At 55.0% G+C, this 13,349-nt stretch overlaps 1 protein-coding gene across 1 annotated transcript; it reads left to right on the top strand.

Annotated features, from left to right (window-relative positions):
* The first annotated feature begins 3,282 nt into the window (after positions 1-3,282).
* On the top strand, positions 3,283-11,433 carry LOC128335574 (uncharacterized). The gene is made up of 14 exons (XM_053274101.1): positions 3,283-3,704; positions 3,995-4,058; positions 5,710-5,798; positions 6,115-6,178; positions 7,069-7,154; positions 7,489-7,561; positions 7,925-8,010; positions 8,555-8,630; positions 9,289-9,380; positions 9,907-9,979; positions 10,280-10,449; positions 10,822-10,944; positions 11,064-11,184; positions 11,275-11,433. Exons 1-14 carry the CDS (start codon positions 3,346-3,348, stop codon positions 11,431-11,433), a joined length of 1,635 nt encoding a protein of 544 aa, XP_053130076.1. The 5' UTR covers positions 3,283-3,345.
* Positions 11,434-13,349: the final 1,916 nt, after the last annotated feature.

Raw genomic sequence — 13,349 nt, 5'->3', positions numbered from 1 at the left:
GAGTGTTTACCAGTCGCCATGGGGCTGGAGGTTCCGCTGCTGCCTTCAAACTGTCTGGACTCGACCGTTGGCAGGAGGACTTTCTGGCCTCTCCTGCTGCTCACGGCAAATTTCCGTCCCATTTTGGCCGCGAGGGAGCGCAGAAGATGGCCTCGGGCAAGGAGTCCAGAGTGAGTGTCCACCGCCCGGCCCCAAATAGGTTCATGTGGTGGCAGGTGACCCCCAGGGGTCGGATCTGGGTCAAGGTGGAGACATTTAGGAAGTCCCTCTTGGCCCCTTTGGGCTGACCCATGTGGGCATGAATGAACTGGCCCAGGGCACCTTCACTGGGTCTTCATGGAGCACAAGCCCCCCATGGATGGCTCAGAGCTCCCTCAGCCCCCTCCCTCCTCCAGGACCTCTATCTTCCCGCGAGGAAGCACAGAATGGAGCCACCTCCACAGAGCAGGGGAAGGACTCCTGTCCTCTCCGAGCTCCCGGCAGGCAGCTTCCCCCTTCAAAAGTCACAGGAGCAGGATTAGTGAGAGAGGGGGCACCTTCCCAAGTGGTGAGACTCTCCTATTGAGCAGTGGGGGAGCAACTGGCCCTCTCCAGCCCCAGCCTAGCATCCCCCCTCCCGTGGTGTTGCTGCCATCGGCTTGAGGTTTCTTTTTGGACTGAGAGCCCTTTGGGGACAGGACATCATCTCATTCAGGTGTTCTCGGTTCCTTTCTCTGTGCCTGTCATCCGCTTGGAGTCTTTTGGTTGGAGAGTGGTCTAGAAATATGCGTAGCCGCAGAAGTCCTTGCTTAGATTCAAAAAGTGGCCGTTGCTGAGCTGTATCCCAGGGCTGGGTATCTTGACCTGGTTGCCATGGCGCTGGGGTTCCGACGATCCTGATGGGGATGGAGGTTCCGCTGCTGCCCTGGGAGCCTCTGGACCCGACTGGGGACAGGAGGGCGTTGCGGTCTCTCCTGCTGCTCACGCCAAAGGTTGTCCATTTGGGGCCACCAGGGAGTGCTGAACGTGGCCTCCTCTGGCAAGGGGATCAGCGGGAGGGCTTGCCACCCTGCCTCAAACAGGGTCAATGGGTGGGGGGTGGCGACCACCAAAGTTCTCAAAGCGGTTTGGGTCATGGTGAGAAATCTCGGAAGTGAGTCCCTCCTGGTCCCTTTGGGCTGACCCCGGTGGGTCTGAACAGACTGGTCCAGCCCATCCTCACTCCTGCTTTCCTCTCTCCTGGACAGGACAAGGGAGAAGGAGGCCCCTTACTCCGCGGCGTGGGCAGCCTTGATGGGGCTACTCCTGTGGCTCCACTCAGGTACGTTCTCCTGCTCCTCCTGGGTTATCCGGGCCCAGTCTTGATTGGTGGCACCATGGATTTGAAGACCACTTGGGACCCTTGCAAGAAACATGGCCCCTGCCAGGGTTTCATAAGCTGCCCACCCCCCCCCAGAGGTCCCTGTTCACAAGAAGCACAAGATAGAAAGGAATGACAACAAGGGCAGGCCAAGGGGTCTCCAAAGCCCATCAGTCTGAACTACCTGGGCTTTGGGGGAGGCTCCAGGGGTTCAGGCACAGGAGGCGAGGCAGGGCTCTCATGCACATTGAGCTCTCTAGGGTTTCCAATGGGGATGGGTCCCCTAGCCTGCTCTGCCAGGTCTGGGGGGCTGAGAGGCCCCATGGGCTGGTGTGCCTGGCCCACCATTTCTCAGTGCCTGGATTCCAGGTGAGCCCTGCAGCCACCCAGAGCGGGAGACTGGAGCCAGGGTGTGGCTGGCTGCTTCTTCAGGGCTGGATCCCCTGGTGCCTCCTTGTGTAGCAGAATTCCCCAGCCCGAGCTCAAGTGAAGGATGACACCAGCAGTTGAGAAAAGCAGATTTATTGTCGACAATTAGATCTCGGAGAAAATAGATTTCAACGCCCGAGATACCCGATTACATTTCAGTTCCAGATTTTATACTCATAATAACTACATTCAGTGCATACAATCTTCATTGGTCAGCATCACTTTACTGTCATATTACAAATATTATAATTATTGCAATGGGATACATTCCTCCAGTACAATGGAGCATTTCTACTCTACACATGATAAGCAACACTATCTTTCTCTTGTCCAGCTGTGCCCTTGAAACTGTTAGTTTGCAGGCTTGGCTATCAGGAGATAGAAGGAAAGGGGCCTCCCTTCACATTCCAGCCAGGCCAGCAGAATGTATGATTTTACAACTTGCAATTAGCAACAAGGCAACTTACAAACCCTATTCACCATTTCTTGACCAAGGCAAACCTGAGTTCTGCCTCACTTGAGTGGCAGCAGGGGAAAGGGAGCAGTTGGGATGGGGAGCAGTGGAAGCCCCTCTGGGGGGCAGAGGAGGAGGTCGTGGCAGCCCCTCGGAACAGGTGGTGCTGAGTCAGACCATTGCTCTACTCGCTTCATGGTGGTCTACTCTGACCAGCAGCCACTCTCCAAGTCCCAACCAGCGGAGCTGAGATGTTTTAGAGGTTTTCACACTAGGCGACATACAGGGGCGTAGCAAGGTTGGAGTGGGCCCAGAGACCAGATTTTAAAATGGGGCCCCCCTCAAAGTCCAGGGCCTCTGCACACCCCAGGCCCCCAAGGATTTAAGTCTGATATTTCAAAATAAGTCTGCTGCCTGGAAATACATTTCAGTGAATACACACACAAACACTTCACAATATATAGTGATGTACATTGAGAACTATATATTTGTGCTACTTTTAATGCCCAGAACACACTAGAAACACTAATTATTAAAATGGCCCCCTTGCTGCAGATTAGCAAAGGAGACTTTCAACCATGCAGGGTGAGCCTATGTCTGTTTTCTCAGAATTTTGAACAAATTCAGTAAAGTTTGATTGCAGGAGGCTTTTCAGAGGAGGCTTTTAAAGCCCTTTAACACACCTCTCCTCCTCTGGAATGGAGGTGCTGCATTCCCAGGTTGGCCAGATTGACCCTGAAGTCCCTGCGAGTTATTGGGGAGCAGTTCACACCCAAGAAAAATAAAATAAAATAAAATAAAAGCACCACACATGCTTCACAGTTCTCACTCAGACTTTCTGGGTTGCAAAACAACTTGAGCATAAGTGCATTTATCAGTGAATGAATGAACATAGTATTTTTTGTTCCAGAAGTTTTTAGAATTTTCTGCCATGAAACAGGCCACTTATAGGGCTTTTTTTTAAAGCCAGCAAATTTCCCAAGCTGTTTTAAATTAAATATTCAGAGACTTCTCAGTCTCCCCCCCCCCCGTCCATATCAAAGCCCTATGGCAAGCAGATCCCTATATATTGGGGGGGGGGGGGGCGGTGACCACAAAAAGGAGTTCAGGTTCTACCTGGCAAATGCTGGGCTGGGCGGAGGGTCTGCTGCAGAGAGCTCTGGGGGCCACCCTGCCTGCCTGCCTGCCTCCTTGCTTGCTTGCTTGGGGCCTCCCTCCATGTCTACTCCAGTTCAGGCTTCACTGGGGCCTACACGGAGGCCACCCTGCCTGCCTGCCTGCCTCCTTCCTTGCTTGGGGCCTCCCTGCCAGCCTACTCCAGTTCAGGCTTCACTGGGGCCTACACGGAGGCCTCCCTGCAAGCCCCGCCACCCGCCGCTCAGCTGAGAGGCGCCCGGGAGGAAAGCAGCTCTTCCTTGGCAGCTGGTCTGGTGCCTCGACTGCCGGCCGGGAGGACAAGCAGGAGAGAGGCGGGCAAGCAGGGCAAGTGGCCGAGGGGACCTGGGGCTGGGCAGGGGGCAATGGGGAGTCATGCGAGGAGTCTCTGGGGCCCCCAGGCCCCCTCCTCCCCTTGCCTAATAGTAGTTACGCCCCTGGCGATATATCAATTAGATTAAACTAAAGAAAGTCCACGAATGTTGCAGGGAGGGGGAGGGTTCTTGCCTCCACGCCCTGCCACGAGGCATCCGGCTGTCCCTTGTTGGAAACTGGGTACTCGGGGTTCCTTCGACACACTCACTCCCTTGTGTCTTGTGTCTTTTTTCTCCTCTCAGTGACTTCCAGCCACAGGAGATTAACGAAAAGCGCTCCGTGACCGAAACCAGCAAATGGTCACTGGTAAGGGATGGAAATCCAGTCCGTACATGGCAGGGCTGGGAGGGGGTGGGAGAGACCCCACTTGAAGCGAGTCTAGAGGGAGTGCGGGAGACCCAGTCTGAGCAGGTGGGAGGAACGTTTTGAGAACTTGTCTTGCAAAGCCATAGGCTTCGAAATTTGCAGTGGCAGTAGCGGTGAATTGGGTGGGTGGGAGGAGTGACCATCGGGGCTCAACTACAAGTGACTCATGCCAAGGTGGAAGCCCCTCCCTATGGAGGAAGTAGCATGGGAAATTGGGGGATGGGAAGTGCTGAGAGGGAAGAGGGGTGTCTCTACCTGCCTTCCACCCCTCGCTTCTTCCTTCCGCTCTCCTGCCCCAAATCACTCCCCCCCCACCCCAGGGTTCCAGACTTTGATTTTCTTCTGGACCACCAAGCACAAAACATGTCCAGAAAGGGAGCAGTCTGGAGGGGAACTAGAGTGGGGAAGTCTTCCTTGGGGCAGATTGGGCACTCCTTCCCCTCTGCCCCTGCTCGGCTCCACATCACCCCCTTTCCGGCTTGGCTTAGCATGTAGTTGAGCATCAGAAGGGCCCTCAAAACACGAGGCTGCATCAGACGGCCAGTAGCTCTTCCCAGCAAAGAGAGAAACCTAGCTAGGCTTCTCTGATCTAAAAGCACCTCCCCTGAATGTGAAACCACCGTGTCCCTTACAGCAAGAGGCCTGACTCTCATCTGGGATCCTGTGACTCCAAATGGTCTAATACCTAGGATCTCACCCAGCTCCCCAGGAATGGGGGGTGGGGGGGAGGCTGATCTCTGGGCTTCAGTAGATTTTGGGGTTTGGTTCCTCTCTGAGCATTTATTTTTTGAATGAATGGAAACAGATACCATTCCTATGTGTTTCCATTCGCTCTGACACAATGGCACCCATGAAATAAATGGCCATGAAAGTGTGTCCAGTTTGTAGGTCCCATTCGCTGACATTGGTTTTAGGACTGGCTTCTTGTGGTGTACCTGGGCTCCCACTCAAGGCCGGTCGATCTCTATCGGAGACCGAAGGGGCAGCCATCTCTTCCCCAAAGGCATTGCCCTCCATTCTGCCACCCATGACATTCTGGCAGGGCAGGGCCTTGTTCTTTAAGGAAGGTCCCACGCGCTGGAGCTTGCGTTCATACCCGGTACTTCAGGAAGGATGCACTCTTTTTGTGGTGGGGAAAGAGAAACCAAAACCAATGAGTGTAAAAATAGACTAAAACAGAGAGAGAGAGAGAGAGAGAGAGAGAGAGAGAGAGAGAGATAAAATGAAAAATCAGCTGAATGAAAAGAAAATATAAAGACAAAAATTTTAAAAACTCAAGTTTCAATGAGATAGATATACAGTAGATATATAGATATATATTGCAAGACTCTAAATAGTAGCTTAGATGCATCGTCAAGAAAAGCAATATGAGAACAGGAAGTGTCTCTTTTAGTCAGCAACGCAACTGCAGGGGCCCAATTCTGTGGGGGAGCGTCCCCAGCACCCTTTTGAGGTGCAAAGGAGCCACTTCCTGCTTTAAGCGCATCTGTTAAGGACCCTTTGACGGAGGTGTGACGTTTAGCCCCCAGACGCCCTGGAAAGATCAAGTGGGTGTCAGAGCACCCATTCCTCTCTCCTCTCTCCTTGACAGAAGTCATTCTCGGACGGCTCCAGGATCCAGCATGTCAACAGTGGGAACGGGATCCTGGATGAAGCGGTTGCCAGCAGTTCCCAGAGGAGGTAGAGTTTCTTCTTTAAATGTTGTGTAGGGAAGATTTTCTGTCCCACAGCCGGCCTGGATCTGGGATGGATCCAGTGCAGCTGACTGGCAAGAGGTGCAGGACCTACAAAAATGAGGTCTTCATACATTTTGTAGAAGAATTCAGTCCTACAAGATGTGGTGGTGATGTCCACTAGCTTGAAGGTCACAGGGGACAGCTTCCTGGAGGCATTCGGCTGTCCCCTATTGGAGGCAGAGTGCTGGGCTAGATGGATCTTTGGTCTGATCCAGCAAGGCTTTTCCGAGGTACTCATGCCATTGTATTTCTTCCTGCAGTGTCTTCACGGTTGAGGACGATGGGTGGTTCCTGCAGACCATTGCCACCGCATGGTCTTGTGAGGTAAGGACACCGTTCCTGTCACTTTTGTGGATGGGATGGTTGAGGAGTGAGGGGAGATTGCATCTCCGCCTGCAGCAGACAGAAGTTGGGACAGATCCAGAAAGGGAACCCGAGACCCTGACATGGATCAGGAGATGAGACGGTCTTCCTGGCAGAGAGACTCAATGTCTCTTGACTGAAGAGGTATTTCTTGAGAGACAATAATAACCCCCTCAGGTCAAAACAGCCGCCCAGAGTCTCCACAGCAGGAGGGATGGCCCTCGCTCCAGACTCAGGGGCCCACCTTGTCTCTCCCTTTGGAAAGAGGGAGCTATCCTGGGAATAGGAGAGCAGAGGACATGATGGGCTTGCATGAAGAAGACTCTCGGGGCCAAACTATAAATACCAGGGGGTCCCATTCGCATTTGTGTCCATTCCCCATGAAAGGAATGCAGGAAAAAATGGCAAGAAATGACAACAAGAAATTAGCATTCAATTCTAGAGCTCCTATGCACTGACCTTTCTGTTAAGGACTGCTTTTCTTTGGGTAAAGAAAGAGATCTCGGAGACCTACCTGACATGCTGTCTTCGGACCAGAGCTCCAGAGTGCCACCATTTTGTAGACCACAGCAAAACTCATATCACAGTGGAGGTTCATTGTTGGGCTTACCATGAAAGAAAATGGCCACAAGCATGTGGTGGCTGTGCCCTGGCACTCCCAATAACAGTTAATGTTAGAGCACATTGTTTATTTTTTTAAAATAAGACTTTTTATTTAAAAATCAAAATAATCTAAAGAAATAAACATGAATTCAAAGAAAATGAAGGGAGAAAACCTAAACCCCAAGGCCCTAGGGAGATCAGAGTGAGCACAACTTCACGCATTGCTCTCCTTTTTCTCTCATTTGCAGGGTGCCGACATCGAAGAGGCCGAGATCCCAGAGGTCAACCCAAGGGATCAGGAGCTGGACGTGGAGAGTTTCATCAGTTCCCAGAGGTACTCTTTTCTCAGCTGGAGGGGCAGATCCAGAGCTCATGGAAGCAGAAGACTTTCCTTAAGAGCCCATCCTGGGGCCGGGGGAGGTGGTTAATTTAGCAAGAAGCCGGGGGTGGGCAGAAGCTCTGAGCATCTTGGAGAGTTGTCTTTCTCCTCCTCTTTCCACAAGGGGACAGGGGTCTCCATGCCCAGCCTGTGGGCTTCCTGCAGGCATCTGGCTGTCCACTCCTGGAAACAGGGTGCTGGGCTGCATGTCTCTTTCTTCTCATCAAGCAGAGCTCTTTCTAAGCACTGCTCTTCTGATCTCACGTGTCTTCTTTCTTTCTTTTCTTAGCGTCCAGAGGCCAAGCACTGTGCAGAGGAGGCTGCACAACACTGCTGCTGAGGAAGAGCCATCCCTTGGAGAGGTCAGAAAGCATCAACATCCAGTCCTTCCCTTGGAAGGACTGAGGGTTGGGCGTGTGGGTCCCCCGTGTTGCCCAGGAGTAGAGAGAATGTGGAATGGCTCCAGTTTGAGAAGCTGCAGGGTGGGTGGCCACATTCTGACAAGAGTTTCCTTAAACCTCCGAAATGGCCGTGCTGTGGTGCAGAATTGGCCTCCCCTGTAGCTCTTCTGGGACATCAAAGGTCCACTTCCGGCCCACTTCCTGTATCCAGCTCACCTGGTGATGACCACTGGGAGGTGCCCGGCTGGCCTTTTCCCCGCCGAAGCCTGGAAAGCTCAACGCGAGGGCCAGAGCAGCCATTTCTCCCTCCTCTCTCCTTCACAGAGTTCTTCCTTCCCGGGGGCCGAGACTCCGCAAGCCAGCGTGGAGGACGAGGGGTCGGAAGGGGACGGTGACACCAGTTCCCCCAGGTACCTTTCTCAGCTGAAGGGCAGCTCCTGGGATCATAGAGGCAGATCACCTTCCCTGGGAGCCTGGGGTGGGGGCGTTTCTGAAAGGCCTGAGCACCCTGGAGGGATAGTTCCCTGCCCCCCTCACTGCACGAGGACAGGAGCTCAACACAAGGAGTAGACTAGCATTGGGTGCAGCACAGAGCCCAGAAAATGCATTTTCTCCCTCTCGCCCCACACACCACATATTGAAAGCTACGGGATTCACAACCACAGGATGGGCTAATGGCCAGTAAGTCCAGCAAATGATTAGACACGTTCATGGAGGAGAAGCCAATTGCAGACTATTACCCATGATAGCCAAGGGACTTCAGAATCTGCAGGATTGTGTGTGCGTGAATAAACACATTTTGATGCCACATATAACCAGGTCTCAAGTGGTTCACAACCAACTAAATAGGCATCTGGCTGTCCACTGTTGGGCTACACGTGTCTTTCACCTGATCCACAGGGCTCTTGGCATGCATGGATGTTCTTATGCCCTGTCTCTCCTTTCTTCTCTCAGAGTCCCGAAGCCAAAGAAGTGGCTAATCAAGAGGCTGCTGAACACTGAAGTGGTGGAAGACTCGTCCTCGGCAGAGGTCAGGAATGCTCATCCATTTTTTCAGGTGGATGGGCTCTGGGGTGTGTGTGTGTGTGTGTGTGTGTGTGTGTGTGTGTGTGTGTGTGTGTCCCCTGTTCCCCGATAGGAGACAGAACCTGGAACAGTTCCAGTTCTAGATGCCGCAGGGTGGGAGGGATTTGGATGAGTGGGGTGGGAAGAAAATGCAGGGCTCCCGTTGAGGCACTGGGAAGGGGTTGGAAATGCGGTGGAAGGCTCTTCTGGGCAGAGATGCCAAATGCCTTTGTTCTAAGAGGCACGTCTGGTTTTAGAGCATGGCTGCACAACCTTGGGCCTCCTGCAGATGTTGGCCTACAACTCCCATAATCCCCGACTATGGGCCACTGTGGCTGGGGATGATGGGAGTTGTAGTCCAACCATGTCTGGAGGGTCGAAGTTGTGCAGCCCTGTTTTAGAGGGTCATCCGTTCATTGGAACCCTCAGCGCCCCTTACAGCACGATGGATGACCCCAAACCACCTGCTCCTCTGGAAAGTGTGGTCAAGCCCTACTCAGCAGGAACAGGGTGCTGCCTGGACTCAACGCTAAGTCCCTTGGGCTTAGTTCCTCCTCTCAGAAGCCTCGCAAGGTCAATGCAAGCCCTGGAACAATCCCATTTCTCTTCTCTCTCCTCCCCAGTGCTCCTCTACGGACGAGGATGACACCATGTATGAGGTGAGCAGCATCGAGGACGAGGTGTGGGACTCTCCACCGGCCCCCGGTTCGGCCAGGTAGGTACCCTCCTCTCAGCTGAAGGGCCTTAGGAGCCAGTAGGGAGTTGGGGGGGGGCTTTTAGCGTAGCCAGCAGAAGGCTGCAGGGGACAGGGGCAGCTCCCCCATGTCTGAGCCCCACAGAGGGATGTTTCCTCCTCCTTGCCCTCTGGAGGGGGAGTTCACCCAAGGAAGCCGATTGGCAGCAGGTGCGAGACAGACACCAGCAAGTCTATTGCTGGCTGTTAGCAGAGGGAGCTCCGAGACCCCCCTGCTGTTGGCATGACCGGGTGTTGGGGAGAAGGAGCAGGGGAGGGCTCCTGTCTCGATGCCCTCTCTGAACACTTCCCAGGGCTTCTCAGTGGGGCACGAAAGGCTGGACTTGGGAGATCTCTGGCCTGATGAAGTTCCCCTGCCAGCCACCTCCCAAGGGAGGCGAGATCCTTGCTCAGCATCTCTTTGGGTGCTCGTGTTCTTCTCCAGCTGGCTGCCATCTCCAACAGGACAGACCTTTGAGCAGCTTTTCCCTCTCCTCTCCTCTCTCAGGAACATCGGCGGCAGCGAAGAAGGAAGAGGACAGCTGGCCCCAGACTGGTTCTCCTCGGTCCATCTGGGAGAGGTAAGGGGCAGAAACCAAGGGTGACTTCCCACCACCCCTCCGCCCTTCCTTTCCTGCACTACGCAGCATGGCGGCTTGGATGGCAGCCACTCTTCACACGGGAGGCGGGGACTTGCCCTTCCCCCTTGGGGATGTCTTTCCCTTGCAGTAGACCTCATGCTCCCTGAGCCAGAGGCAGCACCCTCCAGGCCCAGATGTGCGTGCAGACACCCATGGCACTGGCCTGGCCCCGGGGATTCTCCTGACCCATAACTGTCCCTCGGACTGTGTGCTGAGGCCTGACCCTCCCCTTCTCCTCAGGGGAGAGCAACAAAGAAGATCGGGGACGTCATCCGGTGCGTGGAGTATGCCAGTGAGGTGGAGGAGAGGTTCCCCGAACTCCTGGTGGGCCTGGTGAACAAGATCCTCACCGGCCTGCAGAACTCCACCGAGGGAGTGGGGAACCGGGAGAGCCAAGACCTGCCTCCTGAGTAAGTCATGGCGCTGGGGAAAGCGAGGCCAGCAAGTCCTCCTTCCAGCACTCTGGGAGGACAGGCTAGGGCCATTTGTCCCATGTCCCACTCTGATGGGTGAGGAGCATTTCTGGCCTGTTGGGGTGACTCTGGCACGGTGGTCCCCTCCCTCAGCTACACAGAGGAGACCCCAGAATTTGCAGCCCTCTTGGATCTGCAGAGAGCCTTAAAATGCGTCTGCAGTGTTAAAAAGCAGCTGTGGGGAAAGTCACTTCACCCCTGTGGTCTCCCTCCCATGGTCCAAGACAGTCCCTCCACCCTTGACACTACACCACCCCGCAAGGAGACACACACTTTGGGGACAGCCACCTCCTCTTCTCTTCTCTGCAGGGAGACCTCGCAGATTGTCCGGACCCTGCTGGAGAGGGTGGCACAGGTGACCCCAGAGAAGACCTGCTGGGAATCCCTGTGCTCTCCGCAGAGCTGCCTCCAGGGTGTGGCCCTCTTGGTGAGGTAAGTAGGAGTGAAGAGGAGATTTCTCAGGAGGCCTGGGGGCTGGGGTGGTTTGGGTCAGGTCTGCTCTTTCCGGGCCTTCCGCCCCAGACTCAGCAGGATCCTTTGGTGTGTTGCAGGGCTCTCCTACAGACACCATCCTCCACAGTGGCCAGGCTGAAGGCATACCTGGCTTCCCTCTTCAGCCTGGACAAAGATCCAGAACAGCATTCCCTCGCAGAGGTGGCCTTCTTTGTGGAGGTGAGCAGCGTGTTCCTCGGCGTGGGCTTCCCTGAGAGGAGGGTCTGGCCCCAGGGGCTGATGGGTGTTTTCCTCCTTTCCCTCTTTTAGCTGCTCCTGAAAGACAAAGACTTCGCCGCCTTGGAGAAGACTTGGACGCTCCTGGTAGCGTGGCTAGTCCACCCCAGCCAGAACATCCGCTACCTGAGCGAAAGGGGACTTCTCCAAATCTATGGAAAGCTGAAGGCGGTGAGTGACCCAGACCCATGACCCCGGGAGCATCTCTGGGCATGGAAACTCCTCTCTTTGGGGAGCCCTACCTGAGGCTGGTGCTCCTAGGCATCCCCAGGTGTCATGGGGAGATTTCTCCAGTTGGGTGGATTTAGCCTGTGGAACCCTTGCCACAGGACGAAGGAGAAATCCTTAAGGGAAGGCACAGAAATGCATCTCTCCGTGGGAGCCCTGATTCCCCACGTGCTCCAATGCCGCCTTCTCCCCCCTCTCTGTGCCTCCGGGATGGCTTGAGTGATCTCCTCCCCAAGGCAGTGGATGGAGGCCAAGCGGCATCAGCCCCCCGAGAGGCCTGTGGTCTGTTTAGCAGGGGGTGGACTGGCATGTGTTTGGAAGAACTCCAAGGATCCACCTTTTTTCACCCTAGGCAAAGAAACCCCAGGATTTTAGTGCCGGGATCCTGGGAGGGCTCAGGACCTCCAGTCTGGAAGCCACTTTGGGGGTCCTGGCCTTCATGGAGAGGCTGAGGCACTGCCCATCGGAACATCAGGCCACCGTGAATGCTGCCCTGGCTGCCCTGTGCCGCCCTCTCTTCCACCACGTGAGTACTTGCACGCCAGCCCTCCGCCCCGGCTCTATGAGGGCCGGCCAACCTGTAGATTCCGACCGGGTTGGAGAAGGGAAACCGGACACCCCCTTGAGACCTCTTGCAAGAGACCCATGCAAGCTCTTCTTCATGGTGATGGAGGTGAGGAGTTCCTCCCTGCCAACGACAACCCCTGTTTTTTTGTAGGAGGAGGCTAAGATCCGAAGGGCAGCCATGAAGACCCATCTGGATCTCCTGCAGCACCGCCACCACCATCATGAGGGTACGGAAGAGAACATCACGACCCTCATCGCGGTGCTGATGCACGTGGAGGATGAGGACCTGGAGGTAGCACAGGTGAGAGCCCACTTTTCCCTGCCTCCTCTACAAAGGTGTTTAGGCTTCCCCAAGTCCAGCCGCCCAGTGGCAGGCCTCAGAGCTAGCCTCACGGGGTGGTGAATCATCCAGCTGTCCCGCTGTGGCTTGGCCCATCCAGGCCTCTCTGAAACCTTTCAGGGAATGGACCTCTCCACCCCCTTCCACTTTCTCTTCCCAGAGTTCATCCAGGGCCCTTCTTTCCTGGGATGGGGAAAAGCTTCCCCTCTTGAATCTGGCTGTCCTCGGCTGTGCTTCAGCCAACGAGAGGCCACCAAAGTCCAAAATCTCCCCTACTCCTTGAAGCCCCCTAAGAGGTTTCTTGGAATCCCTTGGGAGGCTTTTCCACTCCCATTCCGGTCTTTCTTTTGGCAGGCTGCAAAGGACAATCTGAGCCTCCTGGCGGAAGCCCTCCTCTGGCACCTGGAGGGCAGGCTGCTGGCGCGGGACTCTTACAGCCTGCAGGAGCTGCTGCACAAGATCGCCAAGCGTCTGGTAAGGGCAGCCCCTCCCTGTCCGTCCCTCGGCTCAAATGGCTCAAGGACCTTTGGGCGATGCTTTGCTCACTCGGGATTTGTCTTTGCTCTTGATCCCAGATTCGGCAGCTCGGCACAGAGGACGCCGTGGAGATGGAGGCCACCAAGATCCTGGGCTTCTTCCGCAGCGAGCAGCCTTCAGTGAGGAGAACAGCTGCCCTGCTGATCGGTAAGGGAAACAAGACTTTTGGGTCTCCCTTCGTGGGTCGTCTTGGTGGGCAAAGGTTCACTCTCTTGGAGGGCACTGCCAGAAGGGTGTGGGGGGGCAGGAGCTGTTCCCTCCCCAGGAGGACTGGCCCAGTGAGCGTTAGCTAGGAGTCTTGACTTCATTTCCTCCCAAGGTGACATAAGAGTCCCTGGAGGAATGGCTCAATCTGTCAGTCCCAGAGGGAGCAGAGAGGGGAGGACTTCCTCTCCTGAATGATGGGAAGTGAGCTGTCCATGCGCAGGGTCCTGAA

Source organism: Hemicordylus capensis, chromosome 11, assembly GCF_027244095.1.
Source record: "Hemicordylus capensis ecotype Gifberg chromosome 11, rHemCap1.1.pri, whole genome shotgun sequence".
Lineage (NCBI taxonomy): Eukaryota > Metazoa > Chordata > Lepidosauria > Squamata > Cordylidae > Hemicordylus > Hemicordylus capensis.
Note: the sequence above shows the minus strand (reverse complement) of the source record. Positions and strands in the feature narration are given on the sequence as shown.